This window comes from Octopus sinensis, linkage group LG13 (assembly GCF_006345805.1).
Source record: "Octopus sinensis linkage group LG13, ASM634580v1, whole genome shotgun sequence".
NCBI classification, from domain to species: domain Eukaryota; kingdom Metazoa; phylum Mollusca; class Cephalopoda; order Octopoda; family Octopodidae; genus Octopus; species Octopus sinensis.
Window position 1 is genome coordinate 19,243,723 of NC_043009.1, and position 20,167 is coordinate 19,263,889.

Consider the following 20,167-nt stretch of genomic DNA (forward strand, 5'->3'; position numbering starts at 1 on the left):
TCAGCTTATAGGTGGATCAATTGTTTCTAGGTTACAAACAATTAGACAAATATTGGTAATGTTTGTAAAATGTATGGAAAAATCCTCATTATAGAACTAAAATGATATCAGAATGTACTCAGTTCTGAAGGCAATATTCTAAAATATGCTAAATTCATTTTACTGAAGGTAACAACACAATCCATTTGCTATTTTTTTACATATTAAAGAGTTCGAATGACTCAGATTTGCCACATTAAGATTAGATTTGAGAATCCATTGGATACGATTGATCATACACATATATGTACATGCCTGGTCAATTTTTTTTATAGAAGGCTACCAGTTAGCAATGAATGCAAGTTACCCTTTTTTTATTTGTTACAGTTTAAATAAACAGTTGCTTATCCTCAAATAATATTAATAATCACTGGAATATTTGATAGCAAAATACTTCTTTTATAAACTCATTTGTTATATTACTGAGATTGTGAGAAATGAAGGACAATGTTTGATTATATTGAGACGGATTAATGTGTTGACATAATCAAAATAGCTGGCTATGAGGACACACACCAATATTTCAATTGCAAATAAGATTTTAATTTTTAAAAAAAGTAATATAATATTATTTTACCAAAGCACTTCGGCTTATTAAAAAGAAATATTATTTCCAAATTAAGTAATGCACATAATAAATTCACAATGAAAATATTATTTAAATTTTTCTTTTCAGTCAATATGAATTATATTTCATTATGAATCATTTTGCCAACAGCATAAAAATTAAATAATTCAGCACATAGTTTGAATAAGAGAAAACATTGCCTGATTTCAGGAAAACCCAATAATTTGGCTGCTTTAAAAGAGATAAGGAATAATGCGATAAGGTACTTTACGACAGTATTCTTTCCAAAATTCTCCATATTTCCTTCCACATTTATCATCATCACGAAAACTTCTGTGTGTCAGCAAAATTAGTAAATGTATGACATAAAAAAAGGGCGTAATACTTGAGAAACATGCAGGAATTGTCCAGCAGAATGCCAAAATAATTTCTGGAATATAGTGGAAATGTCGAGACCAACTCCACCAACCTGAAACAAGTAAAATCCCTTTTTTTTCCTCTCCTGTCTCTAACGTATATGTTGCCCGAATTATAACAGGCTTCTTACCCCATACTAAGCAGTTGCCATTAGTAGCACGTACTTTTTGTTTTTGCTTGTCAGCAAAGTAGTTGATAAGAAGTGCTGCTGTGCCTGTAATGAAAATGAGAATAGATGCTAAAGTTCCCAGATGTACTGGATGGTTGACTAAATACATGCTCACTGATGTATAGAACCCTGGAACGAAAACAAGACAGCCCCAGCAGATGTAGTATCCTGCTCTGTCTAACATGATATCAATTGTGTTCAGATAACCTGCTTCCCACCAAAAAAATTTGGTAATGTATAAAAGTTGAAGTGCAGTAGATACTATATTACTATCAACCCATCCATTAAGCTGATAATTCTTAATTGAAAAAATTACAACTATAAGTGCCCAGGACATCATTCCAAATCGACAGTTAGTGAATTGCTTAATGTCAATACCATAAATTTTAGGATACAATTCAGTACCCCAATAATAATCAAAAACTACATTTCCTGAAGTACCAGAATCAGATGAGGAAGGAAACGTTAATCCTTTCACATATAATAGAAGACAAAAAACAAAACTGACTAGATTCAATGTACCTAAGATATCACCGAAACGGTCATAAATTATGGACACAGAAATATCATATTTGTTGAGTATTATTTCAGAACACACAAGAACAACAATTGTGAGTGAAAAATATAAAAATCCATTGTCAATATATATGGGTACATTGCCTTTTGGTGTGATTGATCCCTTCACTAAATTCCCTGGCAAAATCTTCATTGTAATAATAGCCCACAAACTGTAAGCAAAAATGATAATTAGTGCAAAAGAACTTCCAATTGAAACTTCAGTCCAAATGTTTAAGAGTCCAGTGAGCAATGAGTCTTTGAGTAAATGATGTAAACAATGAGTAATGCTTCCATCGAATTTGGCAGCTGTGTACCAAAGGATCATCACTAAGTTCGGAGTGAAGAGCATCAGCAGCAATGGCAGAACAGTGCGCTCAATGAATTGTTTAATTCTGCTCTTTGCAGGAATGTCATGGGAAACATCTCCTGACTCATTTCTCATCTCTCTGTTCTTCGATTTGATCATATCTTTTCTGTTCATGGCCTATAAAAAACAAAAAAAGAAAAGAAAAATATTAGAAAAATTCATACATGTGGGTGTTATATATGGGTGCTTATTGGTGCATCTATATATATAAAACTGAGAATATGTGTCTGTCTGTCTGTGTGAATCCCTAAAACTTAAGAACTACACAACCAATTTCATTCAAATTTTACACATGCCTACTTAAGGTTCATGTAGTGTCATGGGCAAAAATTTTTTTTTACTTTTTGCCTAGGGCGAGCCCACAGCAATATCATATCTTCTCCACTATTTCAGTATTACATGTTAAAAGTGAAGCAAAAACATCTCTCTATTGTAATGTCAGATACTTTCACTTTAATACTGAAACTATTATATAAGAGGGATGAACCATTAACAGTGGACATCCATTTTGCTAGAAGATCCGCTATGATCTTACATGCTACACCTCTGGTTTTCAATTCATATTAATCAAATTAATATTCAATTTTTCACCCTTATTTTGAATTTAAATTTACATGTATATCCATCTATCTATCTATCTATCTATCTATCTATCTATATATATATATATATATATATATATATATAGAAAGAGAGAGAGAGAGAGAAAGAGACATGTATACATATAGGTGTATATATATAGATGTATATATAGAGATGTATATATATATATATATATATATATATATATATATATATAAGAATATATATACATGTATATATATATGTATGGATGTATATATATATATATATATATTATATTAAATTAGAGACAAAACCACTATTAGGCAAATCAAACAATGAAAGACTTAAGCCAATACATATGATTAATTTATATTATTTAAATATGTAACAATTATTAAAAAATATAATTAATATCCACTACGATCGTTTCCTGCCTGGTGTCTTTAAATTTTTGAGTCGCAGTCATTCATCAGGTGGTTTCAAAATTTTTCTTGGCGAGTTTTAAACAATGAACTATATATATATATATATATATATATATATATATATATATATATATATATATATATATATATATATATATATATAACAACAGCAGCAACAGCAGCTACAACTACAACAGTAGCAGAGATGGCAACAACAACAACAACAACAACGACAGCAGCAACGACAACAACAACGACGGAACTGAGCAACACAAGCCGGTGCGGCGGCTTGGAATCACATAAGACTTTTTCCTTCGTTGGTGTCACCAAGTCATCTCCTCAGAGAATAAAATTCTCTGAAGAGGAAGTAAAAAATGCCAGACAACTAGTAGAAGGAGACGGGTTGGTTGTCAAGCTAAATACGCCCCTGGAAACAACACCCCAACCGCAATCCGTCGCACATACACAACGACAACAGTCACTACCACCATCACCACCACAACAACAACAGCAACAGATTCAGAGTAAAGAGACTAGCATTATAAACTACATGGCAATAAGCACAAAAACGATGAATTAATGAGGTACATAATAACACACAAACATAAGAGTTTTGCTACACACAAATAGTTCAAACAACTCAAAACACATACACAGACTTAAAAACGCAATTCCCACAGGAAATCGGACAATTCTTGGAGATTTATGGTGGAAACATCCCAATCCAACAGGAGGGAGGGTCAAATCGCCCTTCCAAACAAAATCAAGTAAGCTTTTCTTTTCTTTTCCTGACAACATGGTCGTGCACAGAATAGTCAGCGTGAATGTACGTGGTCTGGGGCCACTTTGGAAGCGGGGCCATCTGCACAACGACCTCAGGACACTGCATATCGATGTGGTGGCCATTAGTGAAACTAGAATTTCTGACTCACGGGACTTCCAACCCATTTTCGGTGATTATGAGGTGTATGCATCTCCAAGTCGTTCGGGAGCAGGAGAGGAGTCGCTTTGATGGTTTGGGAAAAAAATGTGATTCTTTCTGGATCCGAAAGGTACATCGGTGGTGCTGGACATGACAGGTAGCGAAGGGCTAGTTGCCGTCTAGGCGCCAACAGGGGTAGGACGACTAGATTTCTTGTGACGTTTAGAAATGTTCTTGGGAAAGTCCCACTCTTTAATGTTTGTGGAGGATTGGAATGGAGTTTTAGATGTAAGGTGGGACTGTGTGGGGAGGTAAGTGCAAAAACTGTCTGACAGGTATGGACTGGATTTCCCTGATGTGCCAGTGGGGACCTGGTCAAACCGCATCGGGTCATCCAGATCGTATCTAGATAGGGTATTTTGTAGAGTAGCAGATAAGGATTCCCATTCCTAAGTTGTCCGCAATTTAAAGGAGTCGACTACACAGACCACAAATTCGTTATCTGTACAGTCGACTTAGATAGGCTCCATAGACAGGGACCCGGTTACTGGAAGTTGAACCCGTCGTTGCCGGTAGGTAAGGATTTCAGAAATCGGATTAGTGAACTAGTTAAGCGGGCGTTGACGGGGTAATCACCAATAGTTATTAATTTATTATAATAAATGGTGGTTCACTCTGAAGAGGGCGATTAGAACAGAATCAATAAGGTTTAGCAAAGGACTAGCAGTAGAAAGAAACAGAGTAGAGGCGGGGTTAGGCAGGAAGTTAGACGAGGCTTTTAGAAAAGGCATCGCGATCGACGTATTCGCACCGAGATTGTCACTTGACCAAATCTTCAACGCAAAACACGATGGTTGGGTTGTCAGAGCTAAGGCCCGTACTCTAAGAGACGAAGGGACGAAAACCATTCAGTGGGCCTGAGTGGAAGAGGCACGGTGTGGAAATAAATCCAAAATCCGATCTTTGCTGGACCACGACGAGCAAATGATAGCTGATCCGATACAGATGTGTGAGGGCTTTCAGCGGTGCTTCGCTTAACTGTTCGGGAGTAGCGGCGAGCCGAGTCGCATGATGAATTTTACGTCCTACCTCGACGGGCTGCCACTGCTCTCGGCGACGGAGGCGAGGGGCTGCGAAAGGCCAATAACTGCTTTTGAAATATGGGAGGCAATGGCTAGGTGCTTGGTTGGGGATAAATCGCGTGGTTTGGATGATCTGCTGAATGAGCTTTACGCTTACATGATCAGACTTGTTCGGCGACCTCTTTGCAAACGTTTACCATAGAATAGAAGAATTCCCAGTTTGTGAGCCGAGTAGCAGTGGTGTTGCTGAGAAAAGACCCGAACAAGGGGGACTGTATAAACAACTTTAAGCCCATAATTCTGCTGAATGCAGAATTCAAAATTTTAGCCAAGGTATTAGCTACGATGTTGGCGCTTGTCGTCGTTGACCTGATAGGGGAGGCAGGAACATGCGCCATCTGGAGAAGATCTATCTACAAAAACCTCCATTTCATAGAGAAAGTGGCTAAAGAACCTGGAACGGTTAAATCAGTCTAAAGCTTTTGATAGGGTCGCCCATCTATACTTGGCAGTGGTCCTCAGGGCAGCAGGTTTCGGGCGTGTATTCAGGGACTGGATCGCTGCAATGCACAGCGACATCTGTTCAGTGGTCAGAGTGAACGGTCACTTCTCAAAGCCCTTTAAAATCTCGGTCCCCTCTCGTCACTCTTGTACTCTCGAGCTACTACTACACAAACTCGAGACGTTGAGAGGTATACCGCGTTATCTAGGATGTGGGAGATACGTATTAACAAATGTCAACAACGCCACTGTATTGGTGTTGGATCATAAACATATGGAAATGATAGGCACCGCTCTCAGGGACTACGAGACGGTATCAGGAGCGACGGCACCAGGAAAAATCAGCCGGAAAAATCAGTGGGCTTGCGGCTCCGCACCTGGAGAAGCAAGTCCATGTCGTCCAACTGCGTCGTTGGGTGCTGGACGAACGGATCGGTTAAATGGCTCGGAGTATGGTTTGGTTTGGATGAACTTCCAAATGAACAAAAACTAGGCTGAGGTAAAAAGCAGGGTTACTACTCTCACCCAGATATAGGCCGAGAGGAAGCTATCTATGAAAGGTCGAGAAGAGGTGGCTAAGGCGTACATCGTGTCCGTCATCTATAACCGCTTGAATGTCATACCTTGTCCCGGCCACAGTTTGATTACTTTGGAGTGTATACTCTTCCGCTTCTTGTGGAAGGGACGCGTCCCGATGGTCAGACGGTCTATCTGTTATCAACACCCGCTGCGTGGTGACCTGGGCATACCGTGGTTGATGATGCGCAGACATGCGCTGAGGCTACGACATCGCCAGTGCTTCCTTGACAGTGAACAGGTGTGGTCGCCGTTCGCCAGACGCGTATTTCCCCAGATAGTTTCTTTAACGGAACTGCAGTCCTGGGTAAGACAGAGACCGAAAAAGGACAGGTGGAAAGGGGAATGTCTTCAAGTGCTCACAGCTCTCAACCTGGAACGTTCACTTCAGCTTTTTATAGAGAATTAGCGGAGGGAAAGTACGACGATGTTCTTGGGGAGACCTTGGCCGTCAAAAAAGATCAGCCAGCCGCTCTTTTCAGGAGAACTTTCGGCCCAGGACAGATGTATAATTTCTAAAACTTTCTGGCCTGGTAGTACTACCGGGGAGCTTTGCCTGTTCGAGATAAACTTTACTGGCACGGAAGTGCAGTCAGCCGAGCATGCGCGCAGGACGACGAGACGGTCCTATATGCACTCGTCGAGTGCCCGAGCATTACTGACCTGTGGGTTTATGGCGAACACCTGCTGTCCTATGTAGGATGGATCAGGCTGTCAACTGAGTCCATCCTGAAGATCACTTCGCAGCCCCACTTTAACCGCGAAGGGAAGGCTGTCTTTATGTGCCTGGTGGTCATGTCGAAAGAGGTTGTATGGTGGATGAGACTGAAGGAGCTGAAGACAAACACTTTTCTCTTTGGCCAATATCTAATCAAATTCTGCAAGTTTCACTTGAAAAGGAAAATAGGGATAGAAAGAGAAGTGTTGTCTTATAGCCAGTTTGCTGAAAGGTGGATGAAAGTGGCGAGAATGGTGCATGTGAACGGGCTTGCCTTGAGCATACGCCTGTTGTTGGAGAAAAGGACAGAAAAGTCAGGTACCTATGGTTTTTATGGGGTTTTTCCATGAGTAGCCCTAGAAAGTCTTCTCCCTATTGAGGAATACACATTGTTGAATCTGTTTTTTTTTCCTTTGTTTACACGCAAAACCCTTACAACACACACACACACACTGATTTTTAGTGGTTAATAAAAAAAGAATTATTATTATTATTATTATTATTATTATTATTATTATTATTATATTATATTATTATTATTATTATTATTATATTATTATTATTATTATTATTATTATTATTATTATTGTTATTGTTATTGTTATTGCTGTTGTTGTTATTATTATTATTATTATTATTATTATTATTATTATTATTATTATTATTATTATTATTATTATTATTATTATTCGTTGCGGAATATGTAAAACGTTTTTCCGAACAACAGTATCAATGCGAAGACGGACATGAGATAGATAGATAGATAGATAGATAGATAGATAGATAGAGAGAGAGAGAGAGAGAGAGAGAGAGAGAGAGAGAGAGAGATGAAGAGAGAGAGAGAAGAAATCAGAAATAAAATAACACTACGACGGCGACTATTGACAAATGCGAAACAGAAACCACCAAAATAACAAAAAAGGTTATTAACGTAAAGTACACCGATAAAAAACAATTCACCAATCCTGAAAGGTTTCCGACGTGGCCAGCTTTAAAAAGAAATGCTTCTCCCGGAAAAAGCAAAAGATCTACCTCTCAAAAAGAACTGGCAGAATAAAAATACCGGGCACTCCGCCGGGTGTGAACGTCGGGTGGATGGTATCTTGCATGGTGAAACGGAGCAGCAGGGAAAACTGATTCGAGACAACCATTGAAATCCTGCTTCTTGTGAAGGTAGAAAACATAGAAAAAATTCCGGAACTTATACAGCTACCTAACGGGGTCGACATGCGTATTATAGTAGAAGGCAGAACGCCTAAGAACGACATCTGTGATGGCACAAACCACCCCAGAGCCTTCTGTCCCCCAAAAGACAGGAGGCACGAAGCTACTCCCACCACCCAAACAAAACCCTCAACAACAGCAACAACTAAGGCATTATGCCACACATGCAGCCTCAGGTGAAGCACAAAGACAATAGAGATAACCACCCAGGGTGTCTCCCAAGTCAACACAAAGAAAGCACACGCACACACACACCAGTCAACCACAGAAACTCTCAGTTTCTTGCTGTTGAGGAGAGCTAACAAAAAGTTGATGGACCTCATAGCCGCAGATAAGAAAATTGAGAGAGGGAGTGCAATACACGACACCAGCACCTTTAGGGTTTCGGAAAGTTTGATGCTAGTACGGATGCCGCTGAAGACTTATACAGACGTTAGGGAGGCTTTCCCCAATTACGTGGGAAATCCGAATGTCAAAACTTCTAAGAAACTTTTGCAGGGTTTCTTAGGGAAACTGCGACAAGATCCGGAGCCCAGGTTACTGGGCCGCCAACAGCATCGGGAGGAAAAACTCCAATCAGATCCAGAGATCAAGTCAGCCGGCTGCCAACAGCTCCGGGAGAGTAAGCTTGCTTCTTTTCTTTCTCGCAACTCTTTCCGACCGGCATGGGATTGATTAGAGTGGCCTGGTGTCGCCCTGGAAGCAGGGGCGCCTGCTCAACGATCTCAGGTTACTATCTATGGATGTGACAGTCGTCAGCGAAGCCAAGATTTTCGACACACATGATCTGGCCCCAATTTCCGACAATTTTAAGATCTACGCATCAATTAGCTGGCCTGGAATGAGGGACGGGGTGGCAGTGCTGTTTAGGAAAGCCCTGGATCTCGAGGTACGGACGATCTTCCTGGGCACGGAAGCTAAGGTGGTATTCTAGATGTGAGTAACAGCGAAGGTGGTGCTTTTAGACTAGTCGCTGTGTACTCCCTAAATGGGGCGGAGTGGCCAGATTTCTTCAAGCGTTTGGAGGCTTTCCTTGGAACATTTCACTCTTTAGTTCTAGTAGGGGATTGGAACACCATTTTGGATGCACGCCTGGATAGGATGACGCTAGCCGATAGGAGAGGAGGTGCAAAAGCCTCACAAACCTGCTCAGTCGTTTCCATTTGGCTGACAGGTACTGACTTGATTTCCCGAATGCGCCGATGTGGACAGGGGAAAACAACATCGGGTCTTCCAAATTGTATTTACATAAGATATTCTGTAGGCCAGTAGATAGAAGTAGCATAGGCTATCCACAGTTCAAAGTCGTCGGCTACACAGACCACAAATTTGTGAACTGCACAGTCGACCTAAAGAGGATCCATAGGCAGGACCCCAGGTACTGGGAGCTGAACGCGTCTTTTCCAGCGCGTCAAGCATTCAGAAACCAGGTTAGCAAGTTAGTCCAACAGAGGTTGGTGGACGTAAACGTCAACAAGCGTTGGTGGATAGCCCTGAAAAGGGCTATAAGAGTAGAGGCAGCATTATTTAGTAAGGAAATAGCCTTAGAGGAATCTAAGATTGAGAGGGAGCTAGTTAAGAAGCTAGAAGAGGCGCTTAGGAGAGGCATTGCGACTGACGTGCTGGCGGCGAGATTGGCTCTTGATGAATTCTTCAATGCTAAGCTCGATGGTTGCGTTGTCAGAGCTAGGGCGCATGCTCTAAAACATGAAGGCACGAAAGCCGTTCGATGGGATCGGGTGGTGGATGTGCAATGTGGCAACAAAACCACAATTTGGTCTTTGGCAGGCCGGGACGAGCGTATGCTACGCGAATCCAAGCGGATATGTATGGAGTTTCAGCGGCACTCCATCGAACTGTTCAGAGAGCGCCATGTATCAGGGATGGAGGTGGATTTCACCTCCTACCTCGACGACATACCACACCTTTCGGAGTTCTGCGAAATGCCGATAACAAGACGCAATGACAAGCTGCACAAACAAGTTTCTGGGGCTGTATGGTCTGCCTTTCGAGCTTTATCTTCATATGCCAGACTTGTATGGTGATCTCTTGGCGGATGTCTACCCCAACAGGCAGCAGAACGGGAGAATACCCGCCGAGATCGACTTTGCCTTTCATGCTTTCGGGATCGTACTACTTGAGCACTGAGTTCGATATAATCGACCTACCTCCTCCCCCTAAATTACTAGCCTTGTGCCAAAATTTGAAACCATTATTACTGGTATATCTCATTACCCTTTAACAACAATATTTGCTTTATCTTACAATTTCTGAAATTACACACTTTTTCAATGTCTGCCGAGGTTAGTTTCAATTTAAATACAATTAGAATTCTTAACATATTGTATTTCATTGCCATCTTATTTCTATTCCTTCCTTCCTTCCTTTATCTTCTCTTTCCCTTGCCCTGTACGATCTTTGGGCACTCAATTTTACTACAACTATTATCAGTTCTCTTCAATTTCTTTATATGTAAGTTTGAAAAAGTTATGCTCGCGTATATCTTTGGATCTATACAATGCTATAATATGAATCAATCAGTGTGCAGGATAATTGCATCTAAGGATGCTAAAACGATTGCACGTGTTGGCATCTTATATATTGTGATTTGTCAGGTTCTTGCATTAACCAAGTAGGAACGGAAACACCACACAGAACGTCTAGGAATCTCTCATGCGGGGTCTCGTTAGTTGCCGTGCATAATAATGAATGTTGCGAATGTAAAACTTCTGGAAGCACAACTTCCCATTGAGAAACTGATAAATTTCTGCTACATAAGACCAATTTATTCCATTGTACCTTTCACGTTGAGCATTTCCACGAGGATTGTACACAGTAGAATGAGTAATCGCTATTCCCCTGTCATACAGAAATCGTTTAAGTTCTTTGGATACAAAACATTTGGCAGTATCACTATAAATAACAGCAGGAAATCCGAAAAGATTAAACAAAACCTTCAAATTACTAATAACGGAATGAACACTAGTATCAGTACATGGAAGAATAAAAGAAAAATGTGAATGCTCATCCACAGCAGTTAAAAAATAATGGTTGTTTGGCATTGAAGGTAGGGGTCCTTTAAAATCAAGATTCAATCTTTCAAAAGCTTGAGTAGATTTAATTCCTGATGAAACAGAGGTTTTAGTAAAGCGAGGCTTCACCACACAACATATTACACAATTGTTAGTTATACGCTCTACATCCTCTACTGAGCATGGTAAATTCTTAACTTTAAAATAATGAAACAATCGTGTAATCCCAGGATGACACAGCACTGCATGAACACGGTACAGTTCATTTCAGTCGTAACTGCGCAATAAGTACGCGATAAAGCATCAGATGCAACATTAAACTTGCTTTGGCAGTAAATGATATCAAATTTATACTGGGCTTGTTGGATTCGCTAACGCATTATCTTTTCATTTTTAGGTTTACTACGCTTTTGACAATTAAACATAAAAGCCACGCTGTTTTGATCAGTTATTAGTGTGAAGTTACGTCCAAGAAGATGAGACCATTTTCTTACTGATTCTACAATCGCTGTCGCCTCTTTTTCAATACAAGAATAACGACGCTCATTTGGGTTAAGGGTTCTTGAAAAAAATGCAACTGGCTTTGTGTATAATGCCAGATATAGCTACCTCCGATGTGTCTGTTTCTATTGAGAAAGGAAGGCTTTCATCAATCACTTTTAATCATCTCGTAAAGTTTTTAAACTTGACAAGGCTAGTTCACTCAAAGGAAAATATTTGGTATCAACCAACGGTTTTATCTTGTCAGAGAATTTTGGAATCCATTTAGAATAATACACAAATAGACCAACAATTCGACTCAATGCTTTGTGGGTACTAGGAATATGTAGTTCTAGTAAGGGTTTTACCCGGTCAGGGTCAGGTTTCAAGTTACCATTTTGAATTCCATAGCTAAGCATTCGAATACGTGTAGTGCTGTAAATGCATTTGGTATCATTAAGAGTTAAATTACAGTCCTTAACAACTTGAAGAAAATGTTTTAAATTTCGATCATGTTCTTCCTTCGATTTACCACACACAGTAATGTTGCCGATATATGCAAAAGTAGCTCTACAATTATGGCTTTCGATTATATTATCGATCACTCTCTGGAAACAGAGCACTGCATAAGGTCGATTTTCAACTGGAATCTCAACTTGGTGATACGCACTTTTGAGATCCAGTGTGCTAAAATAATTAAACTGAGTTATTTTTGTGACCATATCATGCATATTTGGCAGTGGATATCCATCTAATTGCGTAAGCTCATTTATAGTCTCACTATAATCAATATACAGTATCTTGCAATGATTTTTCCTGATATTACCAATACTGGGCTCGCCAGGGAGAAACACTGGGTTCAATTACCCCTTCTGCCAGATCTCGGCTTATAGTATCAGCAATAAAATTTTCATTATTGGCGGACTGTCTTCTTGATTTCGTAACTATGGGTTTACAGTCAGAGTTTAAATTTTCAAACAACCTCGGTGTAATGTCACTTTTAATGCACTTTAGAGCTCCCAAATGTAACGGGGGTTTATCGCCGTCAAAGGTAATTTGTTCATGTTGATGTTGTTCTAAGAAATTTCGTCGTAAAATTATACAAACTAATTATCAAGTACCACCAGCTTTACTTGCTCGTAAATTCTTCCATGAAGTTCAGTTGAACTCAAACAATAACCGTCGCTTTGTGAACGATTTCCATTGACAGCCATGTTAATTTCATTCCTTTCAGACTTCATCACCAATTTGTTTTTCTTTGCAAAGTCTTTGCTAATATGATTCATAGTAGAGCCGGTATCAAATAAATGCATTCGCGCCATCGACTGTTATTGTATAATTAACTTTAGTAGTAGCTCCCTCTTGACATAAAGCCGTGGCGAATTTGCCATCATCAAGAGCTGCTGATGTCTTATCGAAATAAATTCTTACGGCTATTTGACCGGCATTCTTTAGCAAAATGACCGAGATATCCACATTTGTAACACTTGCTCCGCCTAGCAGGACACTTAAACCTCGGATGAAATTCATTAGATCCGCAAAAGGAACGGGATCTTTTTGTCGCTGCACAAGCTGTGTTTCCGTCAGGAATTGAGATTTTGTCTTCTTCACGTGGAATAAACGTTGACAAACAGCTTCCCTGGCTGTTTATAGCAGACTCACTGCTATTATATACTTCGGAATTCCAATGAGCAACTTCCAGCGTACGGGCTTGGTTAAATATCGCTTCTAAAGTTATCGCCGCATCTTGAATATTTTCTAAAGTCTAAGGCGAGTTGAAGATGACGTTAATCCCGAGATAAATGCGTCACGAACAGCTTCATTTTTGTGAGTCTCAGCGTCCACAGCTCTGTACCCGCAATCTTTAGATAGTCGTCAACTGATTGGCCTGGTTCTTGTTTGCATATCATTAAAAGGTGTCTCCCAAAAATAATGATCAACGGTTTCACAAACAGTCTCTCCAGAGTTTGAATTGCTTCTGAGTAATTCTCACATTCACTTATGACTTCGTAAACGTCTTTGTCTACGTGCGCTATTAAACACCTCAGTTTGCTTTCATCCGTGATTGGCCGTTCAGCAGGAAATGATTCTAAAAAGAATTTTTCAAGTTCTGAACCAATATTTCCATTCTTTCGAAGGTTGACTCGAACTTGGATCAGCAGTGAACAAATCTGGTTTTATAAATTTGCTGTCCATTCTCTCTCTCTCTCTCTCTCTCTCTCTATATATATATATATATATATATATATATATATATATATATATATATAGAGAGAGAGAGAGAGAGAGAGAGAGAGAGAATGGACAGCAAATTATAAAACCAGATTTGTTCACTGCTGATCAAGTTCGAGTCAACCTTCGAAAGAATGGAAATATTGGTTCAGAACTTTAAAAATTCTCTCTCTCTCTCTCTCTCTCTCTCTCTATATATATATATATATATATATATATATATATATATATATATATATATATCGCTGTTTAAGCAATGTTCCAAAATAATGGCTCTAATTAACGTTTTTAAAACCAATGGATGTGTATGTGGATGATGAAAATCACTACTAGCTCTCACTGCGTGCGCAGTGAGAGCTAATAGTAATCTTCATAGAGGAGTGTGGCGAGTGACATCGCTGTATTTACTTCGAAAGTTGTGAAATTTGTGTTTTTGTGATCACGTGTATGCTGTAGTCTGCGATTTTGTCATCAGGAAGCTGGAAAAAAGAGCCAACGTGAAATTTTGCGATAAACTTGGAGAATCTTGAAGAATGATTATATCTTGGCAACGGAATTTGCTAAGTTCAGAAAATATTAAGATTTGTTGCTTGAAATCGAAAAGACGTGGCGTCTCAAGACGGTTACAATAGCAGTGATTGTTAAAGCACTTCACTTGGCAAGAAATGGAAACGAAATTGAAAGAAGATAATGATAATAATATTTGCTTCAAAATTTTTCCACAAGGGTTCAACAGGTACTTATTTCATCGACAACCAAAGGATGAAAGGCAAAGTCGACCTCGGCGGAATTTGAACTCAGAACATAGCGACAGGCAAAATGCCGCTATGCATTTCGTCCAACGCACTTACGATTCTGCCAGTTCACTGCCTTAATAATCCTTTCTACTAAAGGCTCGAGGCCTGAAATGATAGGGGAGTAGATTAAGTCGATTACATCGACCCAGTGGATCACTGGTACTTATTTTATCGACCCCGAAAAGATGAAAAGCAAAGTCGACCTCGGCGCAATTTGAAATCAGAACGTAACGGCAGGCGATACTGCTAAGCATTTCGCCCGGCGTGCTAACGTTTCTGCCAGCTCACCGCCTTTAAAGCCTAAGTCGACCTCGGTGAAATTTGAACTCAGAACGTAAAGACAGACGAAATACCTATTTTTTTACTACCCACAGAGAGGACAAACAAGGTCACACAAACGGATTAAGTCGATTATATCGACCCCAGTGCGTAACTGGTACTTATTTAATCGACCCCAAAAGGATGAAAGGCAAAGTCGACCTCGGCGGAATTTGAACTCAGAACGTAACGGCAGATGAAATACCTATTTCTTTACTACCCACAAGGGACCAAACACAGAGGGGGCAAACAAGGGCAGACGAACGGATTAAGTCGATTACATCGACCCCAGTGCGTAACTGGTGCTTAATTTATCGACCCCGAAAAGATGAAAGGCAAGTCGAACTCGGCGGAATTTGAACTCAGAACGCAGCGGCGGACGAAATACCTATTTCTTTATTACGCACAAGGGGCTAAACATAGAGGGGTCAAACCGGTACAGACAAAGGGATTAAGTTGGTTATATTGACCCCAGTGCGTAACTGGTGCTTAATTTATCGACCCCGAAAGGATGAAAGGCAAAGTCGAACTCGGCGGAATTTGAACTCAGAACGCAGCGGCGGACGAAATACCTATTTCTTTATTACCCACAAGGGGCTAAATATAGAGAGGACAAACAAGGACAGACACAGGTATTAAGTCGATTACATCGACCCCAGTGCGGACTGGTACTTAATTAATCGACCCCGAAAGGATGAAAGGCAAAGTCAACTTCGGCGGAATTTGAACTCACAACGTAACGACAGACGAAATACCGCTAAGCATTTCATCCGGCGTGCTAACGTTTCTCCCAGCTCGTCACTTTAACAACAACAACAATAATACAGTCAAGACGAAGAGCACGATTCGATTGTAAGATATTTTTTTAGTTGAACGATATTTCAACAGTACGTCGGTCTTTGTCAAGTTCAAAATTACAGAAATTTAAACGTAAAGTATGAACGAGAGCAACCAGCGTCCACACGTTGATGGAATGACATCATCAGTTTTTAAGTTACAATTTTATAACAGGCGAAAAGAAAAAGACTGAAAAAAAACAGAAAAAAGGAGACGACAGAAAAAAAAGGAAAGAAAAAGAAGAATATTAAATCAAACAGTTTTGTGTAAATATGATGAATTCTTCTGTCATTTTATTCCCTCCAGGGCGTGATGTTAATAACTCGCAAATATATATCTCCTCATACATTCTGAGAAGTGAAAGTGAAGCAGATTCAGTATATTTTCTGAGAGTATGCACTTTCAAGTCTTCTTCAAAATTGCAGCCGCTTGAAACGAAATGTTCAGCAGTTTCTGTTGAACTACTGTTATTGTGCCTGACGTTGAATGTGTGCCCATTAAACCTTTTGTTTAATTGTTCTGTTGTGCAACCAACATAAATCAAGTTGTGTTTCGTGCATACTGCAGCGTACACTAAATGGGAAACTTTACATGTTCCACTTTCTGTATAAATCATAACATTTCTGTTGTGATTTCTGATGGAATTCCCTTCACTCACGTTGTTGCACAATGAACAGGGATTACCTCTCTTGCGGCTGTTCTTTAAGGTACTGCGTGCAGATACTCCAGTGTTCGTTTTCTTGGAGTCAAATATAGAGGTCAATAATTCTCTTATATTCTTATTCCGTCTAAAGGCTACAATAGGCGGCTGAGGAAATATCTGTTTGAAACGAGGATATTATTTCGCCACATGCTGGTAACTTTCATGCAACACTTTTGAAATGCCAGCAAAATGTCGGTGCTAGCTAATCACTAAAGGAATTCTGTCATCTATTGTATTGTGTTTGTTAAAATTATGCGTGTAGGTTTGACTATCTTATATATCCTTTACCAATTATTTTCAGGTTTTGGTTAGAATTGCGAATTTCTAGGGGAGTGTCGCGTTCATTCATGCTGGTTTCTTTAATTTTCACCATTCAGTCATATGCCCTGATGCAGTACCAGGCAGTGGCTCTCGTGGCTTCTGATCTTAACTGATTGGAAGTATTATCATGTACATTGTTTTGTCTTGGTATAAAAGATGGGCTACAGCAAATATTCTGCTCAATACCACAGATTTGCTTGTCAGTTGTTTGACCTTAACCAGTTGAGCATGGCCCTTAGTGGCTGGCGATATGTGCATCTCTGATTATGAGCAGAAGTAGTGGGTGAGCATGATAGCCGTGTGTTGAGAGGGATTCTTTGGGGTTTAAATAATTCAACTCTGGAAACATGGGTGTTTCGTTCAACTTCCTTAAACAATCCTTAATCAGGGACCTTTTGAGCGGGATGGGTTACTCGACCGGAAGAAATTTCTAACTGCAAGGTCATGTGCTGTTTATCTTGATATGAGATCACCATGTCGCGCACATATGGTAGCGATGTGTACCCTCATCAGAAGGGTTGTCATGGGTATACAGTTCTTCGTATATTTCACCTGAGTGTCACTTTGATGGCATGCACTGCTCTCTCACTCAATAATAATAATAATAATAATAATAATAATAATAATAATAATAATAATAATAATAATGATAATAATAATAATAATCTTTTTTACTCTAGGCATAAGGCCCGAAAGTTTTGGGGAGGGAGCCAGTCGATTAGATCGACCCCAGTACGCAACTGATACATAATTTATCGACCTCAAAGGATGAAAAACAAAGTCGACATCGGCGGAATTTGAAGTCAGAACGTTAAGAGAGACGAAATACCGCTAAGCATTTCGCCCAGCGTGCTAACGATTCTGCCAGCTCACCGCCTTAATAATAATAATAATAATAATAATAATAATAATAATAATAATAATAATAATAATAACAAACATATTGATAATGATAATAATGATGATGATGATGATGATGATGATGATGATGATAAAAATAAAGAAAGCTGCCTTCAGTTCCACGCCACATATTCTCCTCAAATATATCTAATACTATACAAACCTACATAAACTGGAGACAGAAACACCCTGAAGTAAGACCCTACATAGACTGTAACAAACTTGCCAACGTCAGAAGAGACATTATGAAAAAGAAATTACTGACTGAATTAGATATTGACCAAATTAAACAAGCAGTAAGGGATAAAAAGAATGAAGCTGCAGCTAAAGAAGATACTACAGAGGAAATAATTATAGACCAGCCCAGGGCTGATGAAAATGCAGTAATGATTGAAAGAGTTAACGTAACTGATAGGCAAGGTGAAATACTCTCTGAACCAACAATAGACACTAAGGCAGATGAAAATCAAATAGATGAAGAAAGTCACATAGAAATTGACCCAACAGAACTACGTGATCTAAAAAATCAAATCATGTCTGAATAGCTGAAAATTAAAGAAACCAGTGTGAATGAACGCGAACTCTCTCAGAAATTCGCAATTCTAACCAAAACCTGAAAAGAATTGGTAAAATCCGCCTTGCACTTATGGATATAATTTCAGCTAGTGATCTTGATATCACAGATCTGAACCACCTGTACTATGGATCCGGGAAATTCTCAACGATTCTATGTGGTGAAAAGATTAGAAAACGACAACATTCCCACAAAAAGCCTACTTGGCAAGAGCGTGTCCAACACCAAATTCAGCTACTTAGGTCTGACATAGAATGTTTAAAAAAACCTCTTAAATTTGACAAGACTATCAAACTTACAAAAATCCGAAAATTAAAGAAAAAATATAATATGAAAACCATATTTGACATCCACACCACCATAGAAACCATCAAGCAAAAGGTATGTGCTAAAGTTGTCTGCATAGCACGGTATGAAAAGCGCTTTAGATTCTTCAAGGACAACAACATGCTCAAAAATAATCCCAAAAATTTTTACAGGAAGATAAGGAAAATACCAGCTACCGTAAAGATCTGTTCCCAGAAAGTCAAGCAAATGGAAGCATCCAGGAAAGGATAAAATTCCTAACTTCTGGTTGAATGCCTTCCCAGAGAGCCATGAACTGTAGATAGCCTATGCTACTTCTATCTACTGGCCTACGGAATATCTTATGTAAATACAATTTGGAAGACCCGATACTGTTTTCCTCTGTCCACATCGGCGCATTCGGGAAATCAAGTCAGTACTTGTCAGCCAAATGGAAACGACTGAGCAGGTTTGTGAGGCTTTTGCACCTCCTCTCCTATCGGCTAGCGTCATCCTATCCAGGCGTGCATCCAAAATGGTGTTCCAATCCCCTACTAGAACTAAAGAGTGAAATGTTCCAAGGAAAGTCTCCAAACGCTTGAAGAAATCTGGCCACTCCGCCCCATTTAGGGAGTACACAGCGACTAGTCTGAAAGCACCACCTTCGCTGTTACTCACATCTAAGAATACCACCTTAGCTTCCGTGGCCAGAAAGATCGTCCGTACCTCGAGATCCAGGGCTTTCCTAAACAGCACTGCCACCCGTCCCTCATTCCAGACCAGCTAATTGATGCGTAGATCTCAAAATTGTCGAAAATTTGGGCCAGATCATGTGTGTCGAAAATCTTGGTTTCGCTGACGACTGTCACATCCATAGATAGTAACCTGAGATCGTTGAGCAGGCGCCCCTGCTTCCAGAGCGACACCAGGCCACTCTAATCAATCCCATGCCGGTCGGAAAGAGTTGCGAGAAAGAAAAGAAGCAAGCTTACTCTCCCGGAGCTGTTGGCAGCCGGCTGACTTGATCTCTGGATCTGATTGGAGTTTTTCCTCCCGATGCTGTTGGCGGCCCAGTAACCTGGGCTCCGGATCTTGTCGCAGTTTCCCTGAGAAACCCTGCAAAAGTTTCTTAGAAGTTTTGACATTCGGATTTCCCACGTAATTGGGGAAATTCCTACACTTCTTCTTTTGATAGGACAGACTGTACTGTAACTGGTATCTTCCCTATCTTCCTGTAAAAAAATTTGGGTTATTTTTGAACATGTTGTCCTAGCTTTAGCACATACCTTTTGCTTGATGGTTTCTATGGTGGTGTGGATGTCAAATATGGTTTTCATATTATATTTTTTCTTTAATTTTCGGATTTTTGTAAGTTTGATAGTCTTGTCAAATAAAGAGGTTTTTTTAAACATTCTATGTCAGACCTAAGTAGCTGAATTTGGTGTTGGACACGCTCTTGCCAAGTAGGCTTTTTGTGGGAATGTTGTCGTTTTCTAATCTTTTCACCACATAGAATCGTTGAGAATTTCCCGGATCCATAGTACAGGTGGTTCAGATC

General features: G+C 39.7%; 1 protein-coding gene across 1 annotated transcript in view; it reads right to left on the minus strand.

Moving 5' to 3' along the window:
• Positions 1–311: 311 nt before the first annotated feature.
• Positions 312–20,167, minus strand: part of LOC115218443 (7-dehydrocholesterol reductase) — a 56,367-nt gene continuing 36,511 nt past the window's right edge. Inside the window, exon 2 of the mRNA XM_036508178.1 lies at positions 312–2,235. Within this exon, the coding sequence (XP_036364071.1) occupies positions 841–2,232 (1,392 nt within the window). The 5' untranslated portion in view covers positions 2,233–2,235 and the 3' untranslated portion in view covers positions 312–840. The remainder of the gene's footprint in view (positions 2,236–20,167) is intronic.